At 37.8% G+C, this 27,411-nt stretch overlaps 2 protein-coding genes across 5 annotated transcripts in view; one reads left to right on the plus strand and one right to left on the minus strand.

Annotated features, from left to right (window-relative positions):
• Positions 1-19,254, minus strand: part of FZD3 (frizzled class receptor 3) — an 82,374-nt gene extending 63,120 nt beyond the window's left edge. For 3 of the 4 annotated variants that reach the window (XM_063086335.1, XM_063086334.1, XM_063086337.1), the window contains exons 1-3: positions 19,154-19,254; positions 13,994-14,039; positions 10,669-11,205 (exon numbers count right to left, since the gene is read on the minus strand). In XM_063086335.1, the coding sequence (XP_062942405.1) occupies positions 10,669-10,857 (189 nt within the window). In that variant the 5' untranslated portion in view covers positions 10,858-11,205; positions 13,994-14,039; positions 19,154-19,254. The remainder of the gene's footprint in view (positions 1-10,668; positions 11,206-13,993; positions 14,040-19,153) is intronic. The other variant, XM_063086336.1, reaches the window with a different exon arrangement.
• A 7,217-nt stretch (positions 19,255-26,471) lies between these two features.
• FBXO16 (F-box protein 16) overlaps positions 26,472-27,411 on the plus strand; it is a 41,677-nt gene continuing 40,737 nt past the window's right edge. The window contains exon 1 of the mRNA XM_063087704.1: positions 26,472-26,570. Coding sequence (XP_062943774.1) covers positions 26,472-26,570 — 99 coding nt within the window. The remainder of the gene's footprint in view (positions 26,571-27,411) is intronic.

Below are 27,411 nucleotides of genomic sequence, written 5' to 3' on the forward strand. Positions count from 1 at the left end.
CCCTTTTTCCACGAACTTTTTCAAGTCCCCTTGTATAAGGTTTATAGATTGAACCCATGTTAATTTCCTGGTTGTAATATTACATTATAGTTACAAAAATGTCAAAGGACAAAACTGCAACGAACATAGTTAAAGATATCAATTAGCTTTACTACAATTCTAGAATTGGGCAACATGGCATTCCATAAAATAAAATAAATGGTCCAATGAGCTGAGCAAAAGAGTTGGATATTATAGACAGAAAAAGATCTGAAGAAAGCAGAAACAAGGAACAAAAAGCAGACTGGTCATTTCAGAGTTACTTTCCTTCTAAGGTGGGTACAGGTAGAAATAACAATAGAAAAATAACTGATTAGTTAACATCAGTTTACTTCAGCCGATCTCTTTCCTGTAAGGATTAAAGCAGAGGGAACTTCATTACCGTATCTACTGAAGATTTAAATCGGCCTATTCAGGAAGTTAGCTGCTATCTCTTTCTCCTGATTTCTCACAAGGTGAGACAATAACAAAAGTGAAATGGAACTTAGCAGGGGTGACTCCATTTTGATTTTGTCTGTTTTTTTGGGAGCCTAGAGCAGGAACTTAGTCCAAAAAAATGGCCTCCTATAATTTTTATTTAACCTAAGATAGTAAGATTGAGGAAAAAATACGTAAAAGTTACACAGAATCTCTCTGTACTATTTTTGCAACTTCCTTTGAGTCTATAATTATTTTTAAATTACAAGTTAAAAAATGTATCACATTCACATGCTGATACATGTACATTCATCATACACACATGCACATGTATACCTTATGGAAGTCTCAAACTTTCTTGGTACTTAGCAATACATAAAATACCAAACAATCAAATATTGTTATGTTAAAATGTTAACAAAACCTCCATCTGTGAGCCCCATCATAAATTAATTTTGTAATTAATTTGAATTACAAAATTTTGAATTCTGAATGCAAAATTTTGAATTTTGAATGACTATTTTGTGCTGCTTGCACTGAGCCTAAAGCTACAAGTTTATATGCTTCTGCCACCTACTAGCTCTAAGCACCTAATGCAATATCTCAGCTAGCACTTCTTTACACTTACCATAGGCCAGGCACTGTTCTAAGTTCCTTACAAACATTATCTTATTTAACCCTCATAACAATCCCATAAGATAGGTACTATTATTAATCCCGTTTTATAATATATATAAAAAAAAAAAAAAAAAAAAAGACACAGAAAGCTAAGTAACTTGTCCAAGATCACAAAGCTACCAAGACAGACCCTGGAGTCAAACCTTGGCATTCTTAAAGGAGATTAGGAAACACTTGCAAGTTAATAGAGCTGTAGAAGGCCTATTCGGTGGGCATTAGGAACCCTACTAAATTCCCTGCTCTCAACTGCCAACTGAGAAAGTCAACTGGAATGACATTATAAAAAAGCAAAACAAAACATGAATGAATCTCAAAATCATTATGCTGGGTAAAAGAAACAAGACATAAAAAGGTAGATACTGTGTGATTCCACTTATATAAAACTCTAGAAAATGAAAACCAATACATAACAATAGAAAGCAGATCGGTGGTTGCTTGGAGCAGGGAGTAGAGGCAGGGTGGACTGCAAAAGGACTCAAGGAAGCTTTTGAAGTGAGGGAAATGTTTTATATATTGATTATGTTGATGGTTGCATGGGATCCATCAAAACTCATCAAACTGAACACTTTAAATGGCTGGTTTATTGTATACACATAATACCTCAATAAAGCTGTTATATAAAAACAAGTAAAAATATTAATACTTTTCAAATAAGTAAATTGCCTTGATTTTAATCTTAACGATTTTTAACTTCAGCAAAATCAAAATTAAATGAGGTAGTATGAATACTGAAAAGTTGAGAGTATATAACAGGAATACTATTAAAGCTCTATGAAGTAGAAAAAAGGAAATTTAGCTGACTGAATTTTGAACTAATACTTTCGTTCACTAAATGAAGACCAGGGTAGAGGAAGTTTACAAACTGAAAAGTAACTTTTCTAAAATTAAATTTCTGGTTTCTACAATAAAGGTGCACTACATGGAACCTTCCATTCTTTGTTCAAATTCAAATCAACCAAGCCTTTGTACTCCCATTCTCTTTCTTCTTTCAAATTTCCATTCCTGTTACCATAGGAACCTACGAGCTGACAAGCCTTCAAGCACAGCAACAACACAAGCTCAGTGAGGGGTGTGAAAGGGGACAGAGTCAAAGGCCAAAATTTGACTCATGAGAATCAGAATTCCAATCTTTGTCATTCTACAAAGGGTCTCGTAACCACAGAAACTGTATCCTACTGCATTGGGAAACATTATGACTAAATTCACTAAATATAAAACCAAATGTGGAATAGTCTTGAAAATTCAAAAACGGTATTCATAGCTAGTTCAAATCCAAATGAGAATGAGAAATTATTCAAAAACAACTTTTTAGAATAATTTTAAGTGATTAAAAATAAAATCTTTAAAAAACATTTACAGTAACAATAAAATTTCTAATGAGAAAAGTTCCAAAACTTTAACAATTATTTTTTACTAAGAAAAAAAAGAAACACTTCTAGGTTTCAAAAACACTTTTAATCCCAGATTTCCTTTCTTTTTCAAATCTTAATTTTTAAAAATGTCCCATGATAGCATATTAAATACTTTCCCATTGTCCTTTAGTTGAGTTAGTGTGCAGAAATTTGCCATTATCACAGGAGCATATTTACCTTCATAAGTCAAAGTGGAGTTTCCAGAGCAGTCTATAAAATCTGACTTTTGTTTAGGAAGTGAACTTCTAATATTTCCAATATTATGGACAGTTCTGAATTATGATTCATCTCAAAAGATAAAACTTCACAAACCAAATTCCACTACATTTAATAATTTAATTTAAAAGAAGTATTTTAATATATTACTTTGAAGTGATTTGTCACAGAAGAAAATCAATTAAAAATTCCAAAAGCTGCTCTTTTTCTAGACTCAGAAATGACTAAATGCAATGAATGACTTAATTCTCCACTACATTTTTCTGAAGTTCCTTAATTCCTGGCTGGCTTCCTGGTCACACAATAGGCTTCTCAAGCCACTTAACTAGATTGTTGTGAGTTTAGGGAAAACCACCTTATTATTAAAATTAACCTAAACAAAAGATAATAAGGAAAGTAAATCTTCTGGATAATTCATGTATTCAAAAGATAAAAACTTTGAATTCTAACAATAAATATAATAAAAGAAATTTCATTTTCTAAAAAGCCTATCCACAAGATGTTAATAATTGTTGTTACATGGGGGTACATTATACCATTCTCTTTAAAAAACAAAACAAAAAACTATCTGTCTTTCAAGGTTCATTCAGATACCATCTGCAAATTGAAGCCTTCCCTGACCCCCTCCACATATGATCCTTGTCTCTTTGAATCCCCTTCACACTTTATGCCTTTTTTTGTGTCAAGTTCTTTCTTATGTTGTAGTCATTCAATCAAAATATACTTAAAAACACTTAGACTTAGGCTCTGCACTGGGAGCTGGGAAAAAAAAAAAAAGGACGGCTGAGATTTTTAAAAATAAAGATTACTGATTTTGCTATTTTAAAAGCACAATGTGTTTTTTACAGAAAAATCAGAAAGTACAAACATTAAATGAAGAACACAGAAAACACAAACTTTGCTAATTCAGGAACAACCACTGCTGGCCTTGGTGAAAATCCTACCTGATCACTTACTCCGCATGACAAGCATAAGTATATATGTATTTTTTTCAACAAAATCAGGAAAATATCATACATAATGTTTTGTTATCTTACACCCTTTTTTTTTTTTAACTTAACAATGTATCTAGTATAACAGAATTTTGACAAAGATGGGGGTATTCAGGCAGAAGGAACATGAAAGACCTAGAGATAGGAAAGTTGTGTTGCTTTATTCCTTTGCTTAATTATGCCACATATGAATGCAAATGTATAATAAAGTTTCAAGTCACTTTGACAAAAAAAAAAAAAGTAAAGTAAGAAACTAGTGTTCACAGGTATCCCTGGTATTGGGATTATCATCACCATCCCCACCGAACACACTACTATTTATAACACCTAGGAGATTAAGTGCTTATGTATAGCACCTAACCATAACCATGACTACCACCACCACTATGAGATTTACAGTTATAATGCTCATTAATTAATCCAAACACATATTTAGCAGTTACTATATGTGAGGCTCTGTGTTAGGTGCCAGGCATACAAAGATGAATAAGGACAAACTCTGCTTTCAAGGAGTTAAAATTCTAGAAGGAGGAATAAAAATGTAAACAATTCCAACATAACAATGTACACATTAGAAGAGAAGTACATATAAAACATATCAGTAAGTACTGAGGAGAGAGAGACTAACTTCTCGGCATCCCAGGTTTCACAAGGAAAGAAATCAAAATCCGGCCTTGAAAACTAAGATTACCAAAGGGGATACTGGAAAGCTCCCCCAGGCAGAGACAGCATTTGCAAAGACTTGGTAGGTTCAAAGAAGGCTAAATTGTTCTGTACAATTGCAATGAACAGAGTTTCTGAAGAGTAATTAGTGTAGAAAAATAAGAAAGAGACGATTTGTGAACGTCTATCATGCTTTGGATTTGATCCTCTGGGCAAGGATTGGCTCTGACCTTTTAAAAAGCAATTTTCACATACATCATTTGATCCTTAAAACCAATCCCATTCTCATGATGGCACAAGGAGATTGGAACTTTCACACTGTCACACAGGAGACAGCAAAACTAGGGCTTGAAATGCTCTACTTCCAAATTTCTACTCTTACCAAGAGTACGTAATGAACCCCAATTTATCAACAATTATAAAGGAGTTTCTGTCTCCATAAAGTAGGTATAAAGATCACCATTTTCCACCTAACCAACAGGTTTAAAACATACAAAAAAAGAGACAACATATTCTATTGACAAAGCTGTGAATAAACAGGTACTCTCATGCAATGCTAGTGGGAATGCAAAATGGGATAAGCCATATAGAGATGTTTGGCAATATCAAGGAAAGTAACACATACATTCGTACTCCTAGGAATCTATCCCAAAAATACAAGAATAAAAATATAAAACAATATGCAGCACTACTTGTAGCAGCAAAAGCCTGAAACAACCTAAAAGTCCATCGATAGGGATTAAATGAATAAACATCATATATGTAACCCAACAGAATAAAATGTAGCTATAAAAAAAATGAGGACTACTTCACACCCATTATGATAGGTATTATCAAAAAAATTACAAATAGCAAATGTTGGTGAGAATATGGAGAAACTGGAACTCGTGTGTATTGCTGGTGGGACTGTAAAGTGGTGCAACCACTATGAAAAAGAGTATGGCAGTTCCTCAAAAAATTAAGCATAGAATTACCATACGATCCAGCAATTCCACTTTTGGGTAAGAAGGAAATTCTGACACATGGGACAACACAGATGAACCTTGAAGACATCATGCTAAGTGAAATAAGCCAGTCACAAAAGGACAAATACTGTATGATTCCACTTATGATAAGTACCTAGAGTAGCCAAATTCAGAGATAGAGTAAATGGTGGTTACCAGGAACTAGGGGGAGGAGAGAATGGGGAGCTTCTGATTCATGGTTATAGATTTTTGACTTTAGAAAATAAAATTCTGGAGATGAAACTGTAAGTTTATTTTATGTATATTTATCACAATTTAAAAAATTTTTTAAATGAGGAATATCTATAAATGCTACTATGCAATATCCAAGATATACTGTTAAATAAAAAAAAAGCAAGGCAGAAGGAAAAAACAGTATAATACCATATCAAAAAAAAAAAAAAAAGACAAAACATGATGCTGATAACAGCAAGGTCCAGGGTTCGATCCCGCCAAAAAAAAAAAAAAAAAAAAAGACAAAAAAAACATATATAGATGAGTATATAAATGTTTTATACAAAGATTACATTTATATTTACAATTTTTTAATGCAAAGATAAACAAAGCCTTTTTAAATGGCTATTTTTAGGGGAAAGGAAAGAACAGGATAGAGGTAAGAAGGATAGAAACTAGACTTCTCTGAATGTACACTGTTTTATTTGTACACTTTTCAAAATAAAAGAATGAAATGCCTTCTCTTTAAAAGAAAATAGTATTTCCTAGTATTTCCATGAAAAGGCCTAAAAATGACTGACCTAGTCAGTCTATCTGCTTGGCACCATCTGCTAGCACCCAGATAGTGGCCTCAAAGTATCATTTCCAACTAAAAGGAACGAGTGCTCCCTAGAGAAACTGATGACTCAAGATTTGAAGCCGAATTTTATAAAATGAGCTTGGATCATACCAAAAATCAAGAACACTATTAAAGACCATTAGGGTGATGTCAAAAACACTCAGGAGCTACGATGAAGAAGTTCCCACTACCACACATGGAACATTTTGAGCCCCAATAGGAATAAAAAGTGCAGGAGATGAAAAACACATCAAATATGTTAAAAATCCATGAGTTCATAATGATACCTAAAAACAACAACAACAACAAATCATATTGGTCACCTCTGGAGGATGCTTTGGAATCAAGTCATTCTAAAAACTAGTAAACCAAGGGGACTGAACAAGTATTTATCCTTTCTTATATAAACAGTACAAAAGAGTAACCCAATAGCTGATGAGAGAAAGTTTCTGTTTATTAAGTATTTTAGCTGAGAAATGAAGAAAGAATGATAGAATTAGAATATTAACATTTTGCAGACCCCTAATAAAAGAAAAGAGAAGGAAAATCTATAGATTTAAAGAGACTTACCAGACATATCAATTTAATGCAATGTATGAACCTGGATTTGAAAAAGCCAATATAAAAAAATTGTGAGAAAATTACTCAAGAGTAATTTGAACATTAATTGGGTACTTGATAACATTGAGGAAATGTTAATGGTATTGTGTTTATATGTTTTTAAAGAGATCTTACTTTTTAGAGATGTATGCTGAAATATTTATGGACAAAATTTTGATATTTGGGATTTATGTCAAATTAAGATAGCTGGGCATGTGGTCATAATGAAACAAAATTATGAATGGGTAATTTTTTTGAAGCTAGATGATAGGTACATGGTGTTTATTATATTATTCTATCTGAAAAGTTCCTTACTAAAAAGTTTTTTTTTTTTAAAAATTTGAGTTTGGATAACTGGAGGACTGGTTCAAACATACTTTGTTCTTAATGAACCATAAAAGAAACCAAGGATGTTTGGGTCTTTAGGCTCAGCATTCCTACTAGGATCTATCCCACTGCCAGCTTCCTATGCTCCCATTCTAAGAAAACCTTATATAAAAGGAAAACTTTAATGAGAATGATAAAGGAAAATAGGAAATGGAGGCAAACACAAACCATCCCAGGAGTTTTCCCTCTGATTATCCTATAGAGGCCTAGTTCCTTTAAAAAAAAAAAAAAAAAAAAGACTAGACAAACAATCAACTTCCCAAAGAGATTAAAGATTGCTCATTCCACACACTAACTGAAATTAAAGAACAGGGTGACAGACAACAGAGAATAATGCTCTGAATTCACAAAGCAAAGTTCTTTAATATAAATGCCACTTATCTGGTTTGATCTTACATAATAACACTGTAAAACGGACAGGGGAAAATTCACTTCCTAGAGCAAGTCAACAGAAAGAGGTCACAAAATCAGTTAGTGGCAGAATACAAGTCTGTCTATCCCTACTCTAGTGCTTCTTCACTAACCTGTTCCTTCCTATCCAATTTGGTTTAATTATTCAGTATTCATCCCAGATCTCTTTTATTACCACTGAGTCATAAATACCTGAAAACATGTGGCTCAGTAAAGACAGTTCTGACTATTTCTTGATACTGCTTCATGCTGGACAGTTCCCAAAATTTACTTAGCAATCTGGACAGCTCAAAATGGTTTGGAAACTCAGAAATGAGAAAAAATTTTTTCCCATTGAAAGCCACTGATGCTCAGGGAAAAAAGAGAAACATCAAGTTAACAACTTAGAAAAATTCACTGTGTGTGTTTATGTACAGATGTGCATGTTTTGGAAGGTAGGGATAGAGAAATAAACACATTAGCAAGGACCTTTTTTCTTTTCCAACTGAATGGATTGACTCATCCCATTTATTTAGACATGTCCCAATTTCAATGAAAGTACAGACTAGGAAGCCTCTATACACAATGTGAGAACATCCAACTTGTTGACTGCAAATAATTAAATTTAAAATAACCCAGATTCTGTACTCTCTCTCATTGTTAGCACCTCTAGCTTACTGCCCATATTCCATTCTGTTCCAGGCACTCATCTGGACTCACTAAACATCAGTACAGGAATGACCCTAGGCAGGCTTAAAGCCTGGGTCTGCTGAAAGATGCTACACCTAGGAAATTGTCTTTCGGTTCATCTAGTCTCACAGCAAACACTAAAAAACTGCTCCAATTACTTGCTCCTGGTAAAAGCTGGCAGACACGTATCCAAAGTTCCTGGATAGAAGTGGCTATTCATCAGCAGCTCTGAGAATGTTGTGTTGTCTGCTGAGTCTCCATGCTCTTTGCTATTACAGGAACTTTATACTCTCAAACTGTGTCTGATGATTCTTTCTATCAGGGCCATCACTGTCCTGATATGACAACTATGTATTAAGCAACTATCCCAACATTACTTCAAATCAGTAGAGCTTTCTCTTAGAAACTATTATGCACTTAGGTGCTCTCTCTAGAATGTCTGAAATTCAAACAGAGGTATAACCCCATTGCCAATAACATATCTACATTACCTGGGCATATTTGAGAAGAGGACAGAGATAGCTTACCATGCCATCATTATGAATGCCCCATGAACCTACAACTAGGGATGCAAGCTCATTTGTAGCAAACACATCACCCTTCTAGTACTTCCCCCTAGAAAATTTTTAAATGGGATTTGGAATACAATTAACATTTGTGGATCACCTACAGTGTAGCACGCATTGTGCTAGCTATTTTATAAATCTCTCATTTAATCCTATTAAGATATTTTTGTTATTATTGCCTTATCACAAATGAAGAAGGATCAGGAATGTTAAGTAACTTGTCCAAAGTCTTAAACCTACTACATGGCAGAACCCAAAGTTGAACTCAAGTCAGTACAAACATCTTTAGGACTTGCTTCTTACTACCCTATTTGCTTTCCAAAGGAGTTATGACTTACGATGCTACCAGAAATAAAAGTATTTCTAATTCAATTCTTTTTGGTGAGAAAATCAATAGCTTTAATATATAGCAAAGACCACCATGCCTGGAACCAGTTTATTGTATTAAACCAATACCCCTTTTCATATATCTTAATCTGCCAGTCTATAAAATCTGTCTTTACCAGTTAGACCTTGTGTAGTCAGAAGAAGAACAGAAAATGTTTTTTGTTCAATCTCTGTAGCATTTTCAAATATTTGGAATATATGTGATGCCCCCCACATTTCAAAATCTATGAATAATAATCATTCTACAAATTTTCCCAGACAGAATTATATTCGTCTACCTTTAAGTTATAAACTTTTGAGTTTTACTATAAAATGAAGAATTCCAAAACATGTAGGCTTCCATTTGACGAAAGCACTATAAAAGTACATTAAAGACTAAAGCACAAAACATTCTAAGTTATAGTATGTAGCCACATTAATATAAGATTATAGACATATGATAAAAACTATCATTACAGAATACTTACTATGTGTCAATTACTTTATATATGTATTTCATTTTGTACTTTACAAAAGCCTGCGTAATTATTATTAGCTCTATTTTACAAGCAAAGAAACTATGGTGAGAAAGTTCATATAACTTGGCCAAAGTAATACAGCTAGAAAGTGGTGGAGCTAGAATTCAAACCCAGATCTGTCCAACCTGAAAGTCTATGCTCCCTACCACCACTGCTTACTGCCTCCCAGTTCTTATCTGGTAAATATATCCTTGTCCCCAATTCTAAAACCATTACAAATAGACACACATGCACATTTATTTAAACCTATTATCAACTACATCCATTAATTTGTCACAGGTTCTAAAGTGAAATCACTAAGAAGTGCCTGAAGAATTACCATTAAAAAAATTCAAATAAGGCTACAAATTTTCACACAACTCTGAGAGGTCAAGCAAATAATTCACATAAAAAATTTTCATTGCTTGAGAGTTATTCTTAAATTGATGTGAACACAGTATGACCAGGAAATCATTTTAAGTATTTAAGAAAATTCAAATATATAAACCTAAAGGTGGAACAAAATAACTCGTTTTTTAAAAAATCACATTATATTCAATGGTTAATGACTAAATTATGAATAATATTATATTCTGCTCTTTAAAGTTTTTTATCAGCCAAATAATAGAGATATAACAGTATCATAATTTGGAGAATTTTGAACTTCTGAATGGCTATTAGCTCCCATGTTCCAGTTTTCAAATTTTTTTATAAAAGTATAATGTCTAAAAAAATAAGTCAGGTAACATTTACCAAACATGAATTCTTCAACCTATTAGAGTTTGAACCAAAATATACAAATTTTTAAATGTACAAGATATAGTTAAAAATAGCATTTCCTTTTCCTGTTGTTTATCAAACACTTTCACTGGACTGGTTGACAGGGCAATATGACAGTCATTTTCTAAGATATGTCAAAGAATAGATCAATTCTTACCTCCATTGCTAAAGCTGCTGTCTGTTGGTCGTAATGATTCAGAAGATTAGGCATGAAGGTAGTATTATAAGGCAAATCCTGGCACATCCTCAAGGTAATAGGTTCACAAGAAAACAAACTGTGCCCACCTACATGCCCCACAAACATAGTCAAGGGCCAAAGATAGAAGACGATCAACCTCATAGCCATCCTTCCTGTATCTGTATGAGATTGGGATGATCAGGCCTACTCAATATGTACGTATTTTAGACCTTTATACACCTGCAGGTCTCAGCTTGAAAGCACTTCTTCTGCATCTTACTGTTAAGTTCTTCACACAGTTAAGTAGTCTTTGCACGGTCAAAGGTTTGTTAGCTTGGTCTCACAAAAGGCATTTGTTTTTGGTTTCACAATAAAGGAAAATGACATCATCTTGTCTCTTCTTTTCATTTTATTACATAGGGCACATTTGGCCAACATATCAAGTTGATCAACCACATTCCCAAACCACAGATTCCATCTTAGGAGAAGAGTTATTTCTTCCTTCGATTGAAATATCTGAAAAGTATTATTTAAAAAATGGAAAAAGATTAGTCATTTCCTCTCAAAACATTGCAGACTTGATATCAAAATCTTGGATGAGAGATATGTATTCACCTAATAGATAAAAACATATGGGTACTTCATAAAGATATAATATGGTTTCTCTATTTTATCCTTTATGCTATACATATACTGAAACAATCCTTAAACAGCATTTAAAGGAAAATTTAATTTTCTGCCCTCAATTGCTTATATAACACATGGTTTAATTTCTCCATGATGGTAATTTTTCATTAGTCACAAGGTATAATTGATGCCATTTTGAACTTTTTTTTTTTTTTCCTGTTGTCTTAAAGTTTAAATGATATTTGTTGTGCTTATAACCTAAATTACGGAATTTAAATTTTATTATGTATTTTTAATCATTAATGGTACATTTTTACATTAACTGATTTGGCAGAAGGCATCTGTGCAAGAGGTCTGAAAAATAAATCAAAAGATATTGATTCAAGGTTCTTACTGTGTAAATGTAAACATTTCACTTCTCTGAACCCAGAATTTTTCTTCCTGAAAGTGATTCCAATACCACCTCTTTCATGGGGATGATGTATGAGTGAATTATGAGATAATGTGTGCAAAAGTACTTTGTAAATGATAAAGCAGTACGAAATATCAAGTATTTTTATTACCGAATTACAGTTGATAAAAATGCTATCTCTATCTAATGAAGAGGATAAATTCTGAGTAATGCATTGCTAGGTGATTTTAGCGTTGTATGAACATCACAGAGTGTACTTACACAAACCTAGATGGTGTAACCCACTACACACCTAGGCTATATGTGTAATATGTTGTGCTATGATGTCACTAGGCAATAAGAATTTTTCAGCTTCGTTATAATCTTACGGGACCACTGTTGTATACGCAATCCCATATATGTGTATATGCATCATCTGTGCTGTCCCAACACTGACTGAAACATCTTATGTGGTCCATGACTGTAATTGTAATTTATAAAGGACTATTTAGAAAACAAAGAAAAAAATGTTATTTCTACCAACCAATACTAAACTGACAAATAGAAAGTCTCAAAAGTAGAAAACCTTCCCAACATTCTATCAACTTTTTAGACAGCAGAAAAATTTAATACCACAGATGTAGCCTTGGAATTAGAAGCATTTAACCAACAAATGACTATCACACATAGCCACGCTGCACACAGAATAGAAATCATCCCTAAAAAGTCACAGCAAGAATAGGAATGATTCCCAGTAAACGTTTCCATTGAGATTTATAATCTCTGATTTGCCCCTACCTTTCCAGGGGCAAAAATACATGTGATTCTCAAGAGGGGTTGGGAGGATGTGGGTAGAATGGAAAGCAAGTCTGGTAGAAAAAAAGCATATTATGAGCTATCATATTTCAATGTGGCTTAGTAATGATGTTAAATTTGCTTTTATTTCATATGCATTAGATATTCTTGTTTTTGTTGTGGGGAGCCTAGGTTGGGGAAAGGTAAGAAATTCAGGTTCAGAAATTTTCAGAGACCATGCTGGCCAGTTAGCTCAGTTGATAGGAAGTTGGTACTGATAATACCAAGGTGCGGGGTCCAATCCTTCTACCAGCCAGCAGCCAAAAAATTTTTAAAAAAAGAAAAAATTCCAGCCACAAGGTTAATAACACAACTCAAATACTAGCACCCATGAAACTTAAACCTTGAGACCTGGAACTACTTTGCGTTAAGAAGGGAAAGAAACTATCCTTTGTACATTGACTATCAGTGACTGGGACCTCTACATCCCAAGCTTCAGCTACTAGGCAGAAAATATTTGGAGAAAGTAAAACTATGGATGAATCTTTCCAATTTCTCTCTCTAGTAGATGGTCTTGAGTGGTGGAAAGGAAAAGGAAAGTCTGTGGCCTCTAGAATTGGGAACACTAAGGTTATGAGCAATCCCTGTTCAAAAATCCTAAATCTCGCTACACTGTATACATCAGAGATTTCTGCAACAGCTTCTTGGCCTGCTTTTTTTTTTTTTTTTCTCCTTCAGGTTGGCCCCAGAAATGTTGAGCTCTAGCTACAGAAAACTAATATTAATACTGAAAGCTCTATTTGATTATAGTATTAAAACATCCATGTAAGTTCAGTCTTTGTAGTTTATTGCTTATGCAGCACGTTCATCGGCTTGGAACCAAAAGAATTAAAGGGAACATCATTCCCTATTGAATATGTATATAATAATACCAAGAATTTCAAAAATTTCATTTTGACTAATCTATTTTTATGGGTTATAAATATGGGTTTCAAATTTATGTTTCACAGAAAACTACCACATAAAACTTGGGGAAGAAACTGAGCAGTACCTCATAGGGTTTTTTAAACGAGATGAAACACCCCCTTTCACTTTTGCCTACTCCATCTATTTTAACTATTTCCTCTCAATTATTCCTTTTGCTTCACTTGCAAGTGAAGCTTTCGGCCTTCTTACAAAAGTGTTTCCTTATGTACTATGACATCTAAATTACCATATATCAAAACGCTTTTGTAAAATCTATTATGTTAATCTGTGGAGGGGCAATAATCTTAATACAAGCAAGACTGTAGTTTGTGATTAATAAAAGAAGGCGGGGAAAACAGTGGAATGCAGTGAGACAAAAAGAAAACAGACAGAGTAAAGATCTTAGAGAATTTTCATTTCCCCAAAGACAGTGGCTCTCTAATTTTAAAGAGTAGCAGATTCATGGATCCCCTACAGGTCTAACAAATCCAAATCCTGGAAGATAACACGCATTCTAAAGATTACCTCAGGTTACAAGTGCTCCATAAGTCACGTCTTGAGAAATGCTATCCTAAAATAGAATAATTAAAAAGAGTAAGGTATACTTATATATATGTATAAAATGAATTTAAAAATAAGAGCAAATAAAGAATAAGACTTTAGTAGAAAAATGGGCAAAGGACAAAAATTTACAAAAGAAATATAACAGCCAACAAATACATGAAAATATATTCACCTTTACGAATAATAAAAATACAAATAAGAGATAACACTTCTGCCAATTAGATGAGCAAAAATAATAATAATAGAACACAGTATTGGAAAGGGCATGGGGAAAAGAACATTTTCAACATTTCAACATTTTCAAATACTATTAGTGGGGATGTAAACTACTTGGTACTTAAAAAAAAACGCTTACTTATATTAAAAGTCTTTAAATTGTGCACAATTTGACCCAGAATCTATTCTATAATTTATTCTAAGAAAATAAACACACAATGTACACAAAGTATACAATGCATAACCAAAATATTAGTGTAACATTGTTTATAACGAAAAATGGGAAACAACCTAAAAGTCTACCAATAAGAGGTTGGTTAAATAAATTATTGTACAACCACATGATACAGTATTATATAGTTACTAAAAATGATGAGCACAGACCTGTATTTATTGACATGGTAAGACAGCAACAATAAGTAAAAATTAAAATAAAATTTAAAAGCAGTTTATAAAACAGCATATATTACATATATCCCATTTTTGTCAGAAAAAAATATATGTATATAGAATATAAAAAAACTATTTCAATTGTTTAAAAATAAAGTATAAATGCTCTATGGGATTTTTATAAAAGAACCAATGGTATAATATTTTGTGTATGGAATAATTAACTCTGCCAAATCTACAAATAAGTGCTGACTAGCTGACAAGAATACTAGCTGAATGACTGGTTTATTGGCTGTTAATTAAGCAACAAGCTAAAGGATACACTACTGCCCTACTGTAGGCAGTAAGAAAAGCAAAAAAGTGATGATCAATTTAGTATGCATCAAAAACTGATTTTCAACACTAAAAAAGAAAAAATCGTATCACATATCAACTGAATAAAATGGTATGCACATTTTTAAAAACTTTTGATACATATTCCAAATCACTCAATAACATAATGAAATATCTACTTTTATCAGGATCATGTGAGTGCGTGTAGCAAAAAACTATTTTTCCTAAAGTAGGGTCATTCATGGAAAAGCTATAAGTTGAAGTTCCAGAACTACAGACCATAGAGAAGATTCCGGACCCAAAGAGATCCCTCCAAAAATAGCAACTCATTAAATAAAGGTTAACAGTTGTTTTGAGCATTCTTATTTATAGTACCATATTTTTACTACAGGAATCTGTAGTATTTCAACTGAAAAAAGAGACGCTCCAGGTTAATACAATTGGAGTGAGCAGCTTCAGGGGCCAGGGCCCAGCAAAAAGTAAGTGCTATGGAAAAAGTTGTTCATGCCCTACCTGTGGGAAAAGAGGCACATTCACTTCTCCATAGAACAATATAAAATATTTGGAAAACTGACTTCAGATTAAGTGGGCAGGTTAATATTCCACCAGAAAACAAAAAGACTAGATACTTTTAAACCTACACATTTCTGTTTTTATGAATGTATAACATCAGGAATCTGGTATTTCCCAATTATTATTTATCAGTTTTATTTTGACAATAAAAAGTAAAAGCCCTTAAAATAAAATCAGCTGAGTATGTCCTGAAGGACATCACTAAAGAAAGGGTATGTGACCTTGGCAGACTGTCTTCCCCGGCTGGCTACGAAGCCAGACCCCAAGAACTCAGGTGGGAAAAGCAGGAGGCGGCAAGTGTGAAGAGGAAAGCAGGCTGAATCCGAGAAAAAACAATGAGAAAAGTGGGCCCTGAGGGCTTCTCGAGAACAAAAGATTATGTTCAGTAATTCTATTCCAACTCACACTTTCTCTACAGAAAGTGATCCATTTCATCATTCTCAGTTTAGATTTAATTTTCTTGACACCCTAAAATGCAGATAACATTTTGCATTTCCAATTCAGAAATATCATCTAAAGTTGCCTCAAAGTAAATGCTGGATACACGGTGGCTACAGTGGGAACAGGAGGGATATTCTTTGTGTTCTTTCAGACACATTTTCCAAGAATGCATTGCAAGGATTAGCAATGACTACCTCTAAATTTTAAGTTTCTTCTCTCAAGGAAATTACTGCCTTCTTAGAGAGACAAAATATACACTTAGTATAATCACTGTTCAAGTGTTAACTTTTCTTTTCCTAAAGTTCATGTGATCTCCAGCCTTTTGTTTTCTGTATCTTTTTATTGGAAAAAATAAATTAAAATACTACCTCCTGGTTGCTACAAGAAAGTTTATATAGCACCTAGCTTCCTATTAATCTCAGAGTGAGCATCTCTTTTCTGACCTTTCCTACTTCATCACTCTAATTTTTAAAGTTCATCTTGTCATCTACTGATTACAAACAATAAATAATCTAAGTCTTTCAATATGTTGAGAGCTAAAGCTTAAAACACACACAAGAAAAACAAATACATCTAGGTTCAAAATTAAAATGAATGGTAGGCATCAAAATTCAGTCCAGTTTACAAATTTTAATCACTAACACTAGCAAACACGGAAGATCTTTAAAATTTAACATCAAATTAAAACTGGATGTTAAAAGACGAATAGATTCTGGACCAAAAAACCAAGTCAGGGTGAATTTCCAGCCCTACCTCCCTTTCTAATTAAAATCTGTTCATTAGAAAATTCTCTAATATCAAGCCCCTGCTTCTTCCCACTAAACAAGGTTGTATGGTTTATATACTTTGACTACAGAATTATTTCATGAGATAAAATTTGGGGACCAGGATTTCTTTTTTTAAGCCTGCTAGTCTAGTTATATTCATCTCAAACATCATTTACAATGAGTTTCTTGGATCCACCAAAACTGTCTACAGTTCTAAGCATGATGAATTGGAAAGCAAAGAGAGGGAATTCATTTTTGACACAATAGTCAGCTAAAACTCTTTCCTAGCCAGTGAAGAGGTGTGACTTCACTTATTCCTAGTCTTATAGAAATACCATTACCAAAAACCTCATTTCTTTCCTCAAGACGCTGCTGCTCATCTTTCCCCAATCTGTACTGAATCATACAGCTGTGGCTTTAAGCAGGCATAATTCTAGAGTGGGGGGGGGGCGGGTAGGAAAACGGAGGCCAATACCATTTTCCTGTGAAAGAAGGTAAAGACGTGATAAGAATTATTTCCTACCACCTGTCTCCTCAAGAAAATAAAGTCAACTGCAGTCTAACATCAACAATCTGATATGCTCAGAAGTTTTGAATATGAAATCTTAGAGTTCTACTAGCAAACTAATATGTAATGAAAGTTAGGTATTTTTCCTGAGGTTAAATGGGAAACAGACGACTTATTGTGAGCAAAAAAACTCCTCTCTCCACCCATGACAAAGCTTTCACATTGTACTATGCAAAGAAAGAATGTGCACTTGGCTATTAAATTCCCCTCGGCCCTCTCTACTACAAATATCTTATCATGAAACTCCCAAGAAAAACCCACCTAAATGCTCAAAGCACAAAATAAAGCTCAAAAGAATATACGGGCTTAGATGAGGAAAGGAATGTAAGAGCTTAAGAGTCCTTTCTTCTCTTATTATTAATGGGACACTATTACAGGTTTTCGGAAAGAGAGAGAATAGAGAATATTAACAGTGGATAAGGAAGTAAAGAAGTAAGAGGAAAGAGAGGGTAGAATGGTAGGCTTTATCAGTAATTTACTTATTGCTCTAATGGTTTCAAAGCATTTGGGGGCGGAGGAGGGAATATCATTTCAGTAAATATAAAAAGAAGGGCTGCATCTCAGTTATATTTTATCTTCAGCTCTATCCTTCCAAGCCCACCCACTCAAGCTTTTACACCTCTTCCCTACACTTCCTAACTCTGAATCTTTTTACCTTTATGTTGTAGTCTGGTAGTTTAAGCAGATTTTTTGTTTGTTTGGTTGGTTGGTTTTTCCTGGAGGAAAATGATAGTATTAATTTTTTTAAAAGTAAAGACGGAAAGCGTTATCTTCAGGAGCAACTGCTTCTTAGTAATAGAACTAAGAATTTACCTACTCCTTTTCCAGTCTGTAATGCACAAAAAGGCTACCAGCACACCACTGAGGCTGAAAGAAGGCCAAGGACGGAGGTAACATCCCCAGTGTCAGTCAGGTCTTTGTTTCCTCGCTCCTATGGTGTTGGCTTTGCAAAGTAACCCAATTCCCATAAACAAACATCCGTGGTCTATCAAAACTCCTCTTCTAAAATAGGATTTCGTTTGAGTATTTTTACATGGCCGTCACTGAGGCGCCTGGTCTGCTCTGCGAGTGCATCCACCCGATTCAGGAGGGAACCAACATTCACAGTTCCATTTCACACTGGGCAGAGACCTGGACCTCTTCCACGGAACAGACACTCGTAAACTTTAAGTCCGCTCCTCTGCCTCAATGAATGGCACGCGCTTTTGTTCAAAACACACACAAGCACGCCGTCTTTCTCTCTCTCTCTCAGGAAAGGCATCTAACTCGCAGACTCCTGAGCTGCAGAAAGCCTGCAGGAAGGCGTCGACGCGTCCTGCTGTTGCAGCGGCGCCTTCATCTGGGTCTGCAGGCGACCCAGCGGCGCCCGCCCCCTGGACACGCACGCACACCGCGCGGGGACACCGGGCGGAGGTCTACAAACCGATGGGCGGCAGGGGACAACTTTCGGGCGCCGCACGGCAGAGGTCGGCCGAGGCCACGACAAGGCGGGCCCGGCACAGGGGGCCGCGCGTCGGGGGCGCCCGCCCTCACCCACGCGCCGCCGTCCACACTCGCACAGGTTGCCGGCTCGGGGAGCGCGGGGTTCACCGCCCCCCCTCCCGCCCCGGCGTCCCCGCGCTCCCGGGCCCACCCCGGCCCGCGCCCCGGCAGCCGACCGCGCCCGCCTCAGCCCGGCGCCCACCGCTTTTGTTTGGGCCGCGACGCCAAGACCGCTCCCTGAGGAGGGGGCGCCGCCGGCCACTGGCCCCTCCGCGCCGGGCGGAGCGGCGGCCGCGCCGGAACCCCCGATCCCCATCTCCACCACCCTCTTCCCGCCGCCTTGGGGCTCACCTCACGCCTCGGCGCCCGGCTCCCGGGGGGCGGCAGCGCCGGCCGGGGGCGGCCGCGCGTCCCTCAGGTACCGGAGCGGCCAAGAACCGCCGGCGCGCGCCTCCGAGCCACCGCGAGCATCGGCTAGCGCGGCGACGCGCGGCCCCGGGAGGGAGGGGGCGCCAACGCGAGTGCGCGCGCACGCACGGCGCAGGCGCACTGCGCACGTTCGGCCGAGAGCTCCCGTGCGGAGGCTGGCGGTGTGGGGCTGGCCGGGCGCGCGCGGCGGTCCTCAGCCCGGCGTCCTGAGTGGCACGTCGAGCTGTCTGCATCGGCGATGTCGCCCCGAGCTCTGGGAGCGTCCCTGGGAAACGCACTCGGCTCTCCCCTGCTGCAACAGCGCAAGACCAGCTAAACCTGGCCTGAGATCGGCGTGCCGACCTCGGGACCCCGGGGGTCGGGGCTGGTCAAGAGCGAGTCACCGGGACTGAGGGTGGAACGGGGCGCGTGGGTGGCGGTCAGCACCTGCCTGTCACGGAGCTCTACGCCTAGACAGTGGAGCAGGCAGGCTCGGGTGCTTGCCCAAGAGCAGTTCGTGTCGCCTCTGCCGAGACCTTCGTGAGCAGGTGGAGCCTGGGGTCCTGATGGTGTGCCCCGTCTCTTGCTCCTCAGGAAATGATTGTCCTCTCCTTTCCTACATAAACGATTGAGAGCTGAAAAAGTCCCGAAACATCTAAACCGAACCTCTCATTTTTCGGACGAGGAAAAGAACGCTCAGAAAGGTTAGATGAGTTACCCAAAGCCACGCAGCGTTTCAGTGACAGTCTGGATACAGTCAAAGCCAAGGATGTTTTTCTTTATATTACACTGTTTTATCTATCATTCTGTCTCTTCCTTTTCCTCCCTCTTCAACCTAGACTTCACGGGCATCGTTTTGTTTTGTTGGCAGCACACAGGGCTTAAAGTAGTATTGGCCCTGTTGCCCAGCAATGTGAATGTACATAACACTACTGAACTGTACACTTAAAAATGGTTAAGACGGGAATTTTTATTTTATGTGTATTTTACAATTTTTAAAAAGGCACTCTAAGTAAATTCTGAAGAGTTTTGAGTTTAAGGCATATAGTTTCACATCAGAAAGTGAGCTATGTGGACACGCATAATAAATAAGATCTGAAATGACAGTTCAGTGTTCCTAATAAATAAATACTAGTAAGGGAATCTATTTTTTTTTTTTTTTATTCCTTAGGCTAATTCTAGGTGTCAGTGTGTCTGACGGAGCCAGCAGTGCGTCTGCTGAGCTGAGGATGAGCGAGGAGGCAGTGTGTGGGGAAACCTGTGTGTGCCTGCTTCATGTATGTACAGATTCCTTTAGCATAGGAGTCTCTGGAGATGCACTGCCCTAAAACAGGTGCATTTTAATTCAATTTACACACCATCCTGTAAAGACTGCGAGGCCCAAGACACATCATAGCTCACACTGGGAGGTGGGGATGATGGGGGAATTACCACGAATATATCAACATGACAAAATCTCAGAAATACAACACTGAGTGAAAAAAGCAAACTATAAGATATGTAAATGTGATGCCTCTTTAAAAAACACCTAGCAATACTACGTATTGTTTATGAAGGCAAACATGTATACTGATAATAAAAACATAAAAAGCGGGCAAGAAGGCTACACACTAATTTCATGACAATGACTGCCTGTAAGCAGGCAGGGAGGGGACTGAGAACTGGGAAGTATACAAAGAGAGCTTCTGTATCTGTTAAACACACACAAAATTTAACATTTAAAAAAAAATCTCTGTGGAGAATCAGGGTGTTTCTTATGAAAGTCTGTAAACTCTTCTTTATGTTTGAAATGTTCCACTTAAAACTAATGTTGAAGTATCACGGACATTTAGCTGTGTGTGTGCTCCATCTGCATGCAAGGAACAGTGTGACTCACACTACCCTGGGGGGAACAGCATTTAAAAGGATGAGGACCACTGGACAAGTGGAGGTCCAGAAGGTGTTGGTTGAGAGGAGAAACGAAAGGGACTTTCTTTTCAGGGATAAAAATATTCAAATCCAGCTGGGGTAAAGTGAGATGCTCTCTATGGTGCCATCTCTCTCTCATTCTATGTTGTCACCACCAATAGAAAGTCTTTAATGGGCTGGAACTTCACAGAGAGACAGGGCACTCTCAAGATTGTTAAAACTTGTCTCTTTCCGGATGAACCCGTTTTGAAGCCATAAATATTAACAGGTAATGCATGGTAATGTAGTCTTGCATCTGCTTACCTCCCCCAGGCCGCCTCCTCCCCTCTTCCCCCAACAAAGTCTTTGGTTATTCATTTACATTCAACCCAATCATGTGGAAAAACCACAAGGCTGAAATTCAGGTTCTAATTTCAGTTTGGCCACTTACTGATCCTTTGTTAACTTAAGGAAAGCAACAACCTCTATGAGCATCACTTTTATCTTTTTAAATTGGAAATATGCAAATACTGCTTATTTAAAAACTATGAAACACAATACACACTTAGGGTTTGTACATTTGTTTATGTTGGAGAAAGGTACATTCTTATCTATTTTAGGAAACAAAGATAGTAAGGAAAGTCTTTTGTTGTTGTTAGTTGCTGCCCATAAGAACTGCTTTACATTGACCAAAGGAGCTCCCTTCTGGAATTTTGAACTTTGGGGTATTTTCCAGCACTTGGTTACAGTTCTATCACAGCTGTTATGACTGTCAGCCTTCCATTAATTATTTACACATTTCATTTTCCAGTCTTCCTCATTAGATTCTTTTTTATCCTTGTATCCTCACTCTGCTCCTTATTAAAGGTGAGCGCTCAATAAATTTAATTAAATTAGACCGGATTTTAAGAGTGTCCAAATTTAGAGTTGTTCTTATTCAGGCATGCCATCTGCTGGTCCCCTGGGGTATCTGTAGGCCTGCCTGAATTTCACAACCAATAAACTGAAATTCGTGTTGAAGCATTTGTGTGTTTGTGTTGTGTGCATTTCCCCCACCTCCTCCCATTTCCCGTTGCAGGTGCTATTCTTTCATCGAGACACTGAGACAGTCACCAATTCTTTTTCCTCCAACCCTCTTTTACCTGTTGGCCACTCTTAAAACCTGGCAAAGTGGAATTTGCATTTCGGAGCTCCGGAGAACAATACAGCTGGGCATGCTCAGAAGGTAGGGCTAGCTGATCTGGAACACAGCTGTCTTGAAGGAAGGTTTCCGATGCTGCTTGTTTTAGAGTGGATGCACCTTCATCCTGACGCTATTTCATCCTAGTGTTATATCGAGCTGTTGCAGCCCCTCCCACTCTCTTGGCGCTCACACTTCTTAATATTACCCCTATGCCCAATTTTGGAATCAGCCCTTCTGGGTCCCCCGGCCAATCAAGAGACCACACATTGTTGCCTAAGAGACCCCGGGTGCCAGCAACAGGATTTGTACATGATGATTGGACCAATGGAAGCTGGGAGGAGGCGGGGAGGGCTGGAAGGAGTCAAAGACAAAGCTGACCTAATGCAACTATGGCAACATCAGCGTTTGAGGCTTGAAGAAGGAGACAGGCTGAAAGAGGTGAGAGCTGCGGGCAGTGCATGAGAAAGATGGAGACTCTCTTCTGAGAGCTTCACTCTTAGATCTTCCTGGGCCTCTCACAAGCCTGGTCAATGCTCCTGGGGATTATATTTTGCTCTCCCATTGCATTTCAAGTGCCAGATGCTGCATTATGAAATTAACAACCGACAATAATTATATGCCTATCAAGCACGAGCTCTTTGCATTTTGTTATATTTCTTCCTTCGTTTTTAAGTAGTTGAATATAAGATGAATTCATGTTTGAATCTACGCATACCCTCTTTCCTGATAATATTTGAGATTCCCTTGTCTGATCATATTACAGTGTGCAGTGGGTGAATTGTGTGATAGCAGAGAAATTCAATCCTACTCTGCTCTGTAAATTCCAAATAAAAATCCAATAATCCTGAGTGTAATCCCAGTTCCCAGTTCATAATGTTCTGAGCTTCACTCTGTATTTCCACTAGTTTTATTCCCTAAACCGCTCCCCCTACCCTTTTGTATTCCTTCTTAACGATGATTTAACAAATATTTATTGAGCATCTATTATGTACTACTGTGATTAGGATTCAGGTGAGCAGCATTAGAAAACCGAATAAGCAAAGAAGCATCAGAGTTTTGTGCCATGTTCTCAGAGTAGTCAGGAGTTCAGTGTGTCTGGGCAGAGAGTGCATGAGGGAGACGGGGGATAAAGCTGAAAAGGTAGGTTGAGGTAAAATCACAGCGAGCCTAGACCTGCATGCTAAGGAGTCTGGATTCTGTAGCCACTAGCGAGCCTATGAAGGCTTTTGAACTGAAAAGTGGCATGATCAACTGGTCTCTAAAAGTAGACTGCGAACTCCATTAAGGCAGAGATTCTTATTTTTGTACCCCCCTAACACATGCGTAGTAGGTCCTTAGTAAAGTTGTCGAGTAATGGTGACATTGTAAAGAATGGCTTAGACGATCAGATTGGAAGTGTGTGGCCGCTGGAACTTTACCAGAGGACATCCTTGCTGTTGGACATGGAACTAGGGCCATAGGCCCTCTTTCTACCATTTTTATCCCAAGAAAAATTAAAGATGAGCATTAAAGGACAGTCATTATGGGAAAAAGAGGTCACAACAACAACAAGACGTACCTGTGGAAGGAGGGGAAGACAACTTGCTCTGTCTTGTGGATGGAGTGGGGGCAATTATGGTTTGTGTATGTTATATAAAAGTCTCTGTCTTTTCAATAGTAGCGAGTGATCTATATTGTTAACATGTGTACATGCAAATACACACACTGTTCATCTTCTGGAATGGCGGGAGAAGGGAAAAAAAGTGAAAGGATAATAACAAAAGATAAGGCAGGACTCCCCCACTGTCATGCTTCAGCAGGACTGTGCTACCAAGAGGGCTGCTTCTCCTGACCAGGTCCAACTTCTGAAACCAAACATTCCTCAAATGGATTCGAACAAAGCCTAACCCAAGTTGTTTCTAGCTCTGTGGAACCAGGAAAGAGAAAACAATACCACAGGCCCTTGGAGAATCACTGAGAAAAGCTAGGCTGTCCTAATTCAGAAATTGTGCCTGGAATCAGTCAGATCATTTCTTGCCCAAACTGGAAATAGAGAGTTTCTCAGCTTAGAGCAGGAACTTTTAACCTAGGTAATTTCATGTGCATGTTTCCAGGGAGAAGATTCATAGCTTTCATCATATTCTCAGAGAGCGTATGGCCCTCAACAAAATGAATAAAAACAACTAGTTTCAAGAGAAGAAAGGTAGACTATAAATAAGTAATAATAAAAATAAATACATAATTTTCCATTGGAGAGGTGTAGACTTGGCAACCACGCTTTATGTCTATAATTTACCTGCTTGCCTGTGCTTTTATCACTGGCTGTCAATTAGTGATAGTGCAATGAGATAATTTCTTATGCCTTTTGAAACTTAGCTCAGCACGGTGTGACCCTGACAGTTAGCCATTAAGGGCTGAGAAGAACCTGAGGGCTGATCTGAGCCTCCTCCATTCCAGTGGAACGGTGGCAGCAGGCAACTGCAGAGAGGCATAATCGGGTGTTACCCGTGGGTGTCAAGCCATAGATTTTTATCTTCAGCCATAACTTAAACCTGAGAGAGAATACAGTGTCAAGTGAGAACCTCAAAGACTTCAGATGTATCATTTGGGGAAATTCCATATCAGCCAAAAAATAATGATTTTTAAAACATTGTCTGATATTTGCTGATGTTGGATCATTTGTGGAGCCCATAGATCGGGAAGGTGGACCCTGGCCCCCTCCAACCGTCACCAGTACTTGTCTATGGAAAACCCACCCTCAGAGAGAAGGGAAGGCAGAAGCAGTGGGGATATGTATTGAAACTATGGTGAATCTCCTTTAGGGCTGGCCGGTTAGCTCATTTAGAGCATGCTGCTGCTGCTAACACCAAGGTGCAGGGTTCGATACCTTTACCAACCAGCTCCCCCCTACCCCCAAATCTGTTTTAAATGTTTTCCACCTTAAAATATTTTGTCGTGCCCCTCCAAAGAACAAGGTTTGAGGCATTCTGTAAGTGACAAGGCTGCAGGGTGGTCATTACTTATTGAGGACACCTATCTGGCATTCTACTGGACACTTTTTCTCTATCTTTGAGCAGTTGAGGGTGGATATATGCATTCTTATTTTACAAATGAGGAAACTAAGTCTCAGACAGACTAAACAACTGGCAAAAAGTTGCAGAGCTAGTAAGTGTGAGAGTCAAGAATAAACCTGTATAAGGTAAAAAAAGAAAATCTTGGTTACAAAAACAGAGACAGATTCTAGCTAACAAGCAAAAGAAGAAATTTATTGCCAGGATACGAGGTGGCTCACAGTATGCACAAGAAAGGACATGGGGCTTTTAGGGATTGAAATAGCAGGAAGAACTTAACAGTCTGCTCAGGGCACCAGTGCTACTTTGAATGACCACCTCATCTGTAAAATAAGGATAAGCCATGGTCAGGCCAAGTGGCCTAGCTTGGTCTCAAGACCATCTCTTGGCTCAGGAAGGGGAGGTCACCTTGATTAACCAATCCAGCAGGCTCTAAACAGTGAGGGAAAAGTAATTCCTCATGGAAATTAGAGAGCTTTAATCATATGGAGAGGCAGACTAAATACTGGACAACTGAAATCAGCAAATTTCCTCCAATAAACTCAAATGTGTCCATTTCTAAAGCCCAGGCTTTTTCCATTATACCATTCTACTTCTTAAATATGGTATTGGGCTGGAACTGTTATTAATGAGAAGTCAGAAAGTTAAGAAGGGATGAGGCAAATTAATATCACAGGGGACAAGAATGAAGTGTTTTATATTGCATTATTATTTGAAACTTAAAATACTTCTCTTTCTGTCCAATGTGGTATGTTCTTAGCTAAGAGTGATTTGGGATTTCTCCCCATGCGCCAATAAAAATAAGAGTTAAACCGACCTGGGTCGAATCCCTGTTCCACTACTTAAACCATATGTGCAACCTTGGGCAAGGTGCGTAACTTCAATGAGCCTCATTTTGATCGTGTATAAAATGAGCTAAAATCCACCACCTCACCAGATTGCTGTGAGCTTTCATTGAGCGTACATATAAAGTGCTTGATATATAAGATGCTCCCAATAAATGTTTTCCCCCCCACCTCATTCCCTCTCCCAATATACTAAAAAATTATGTGGTATTTGTATTTTTAGAATTCTGAAGATTGTATGATTCATTTCTTTCAGTAGGTATAGTCTTTCTTATGGAAGAATATCCAGTTATTTCATGATGGCATTTGCACCTCCAAAAAGCATAGATGGTCCCAAAATGCAGACAAAGATGAGTTCCTGGACACCACTAAACCACCAGCTTTTGAATGATCGGGTAAGTGACTAGAGTTTTTATCAGTTGGATCCATGCCTTAAAGAAAAAAAAAGTATTAAAATGTTGGTTATCAAAATATGAACAGGAATTGTTTAGGATTGTGTGATGGATGAAAAAAAGACAAAATGAAGTATTTAGTCAAAAAATTTTATTAAGCCCTCACTGTATGGACAGGCTGGCAATAGGCACAGAGTCCCTGCCCAAGAAGAAAATGTCTTAGATTTGTTCTTTCCTCCACTGTCACCCCTCCTCTCTCTCACCCCAGTTGCCTTTTTTCTTCCATCACTGGTTTTCTGGAACCAACAGGCACTAGTAGCAAACACCACACAAAGGATTGCAGCGGATTGCTGAGGTGTGAGATTGGCCAGTCTCTAGGGATTTCTATTTCTGCTTCAGTCAGGGGCAGAATTTACTAATAGGTCTTAGAGCGCCTGTTATCAATCCCTCCATCCAGGACCACACATCGTTGCAGTAAAATACAATCAACATGTATAAAACTGACCTCCTTATCTTGCTCCTACACACCAGTTCCTCTCCCTGTGGAAAGGCACTGCTTTATACTAAAGTCACTCAAGCTAGAAATCTTCCTTCTCCCTGTCACTGCGGGATTTGATTTTCCCTAACTTAAAAGCTAGTGAGTTAGCCTGTTACTTATGGAATAGAAAACACTTCTGTTTCACAGCAAAAGACCCAAGATTCTCGGGTTAGAGACAAAGAACTTTACTCTCAGCGCAGAAAGCAGCATAAGCATTATGTTTGCAGCAGTTCTCCTGGGCCACCTCGTCCCACACAAGTGACACAGAGGTCCCAGATAAATGCTACTCACACTGTAGGTTTGCAC

Source organism: Cynocephalus volans, chromosome 2 (genome assembly GCF_027409185.1).
Source record: "Cynocephalus volans isolate mCynVol1 chromosome 2, mCynVol1.pri, whole genome shotgun sequence".
NCBI lineage: Eukaryota > Metazoa > Chordata > Mammalia > Dermoptera > Cynocephalidae > Cynocephalus > Cynocephalus volans.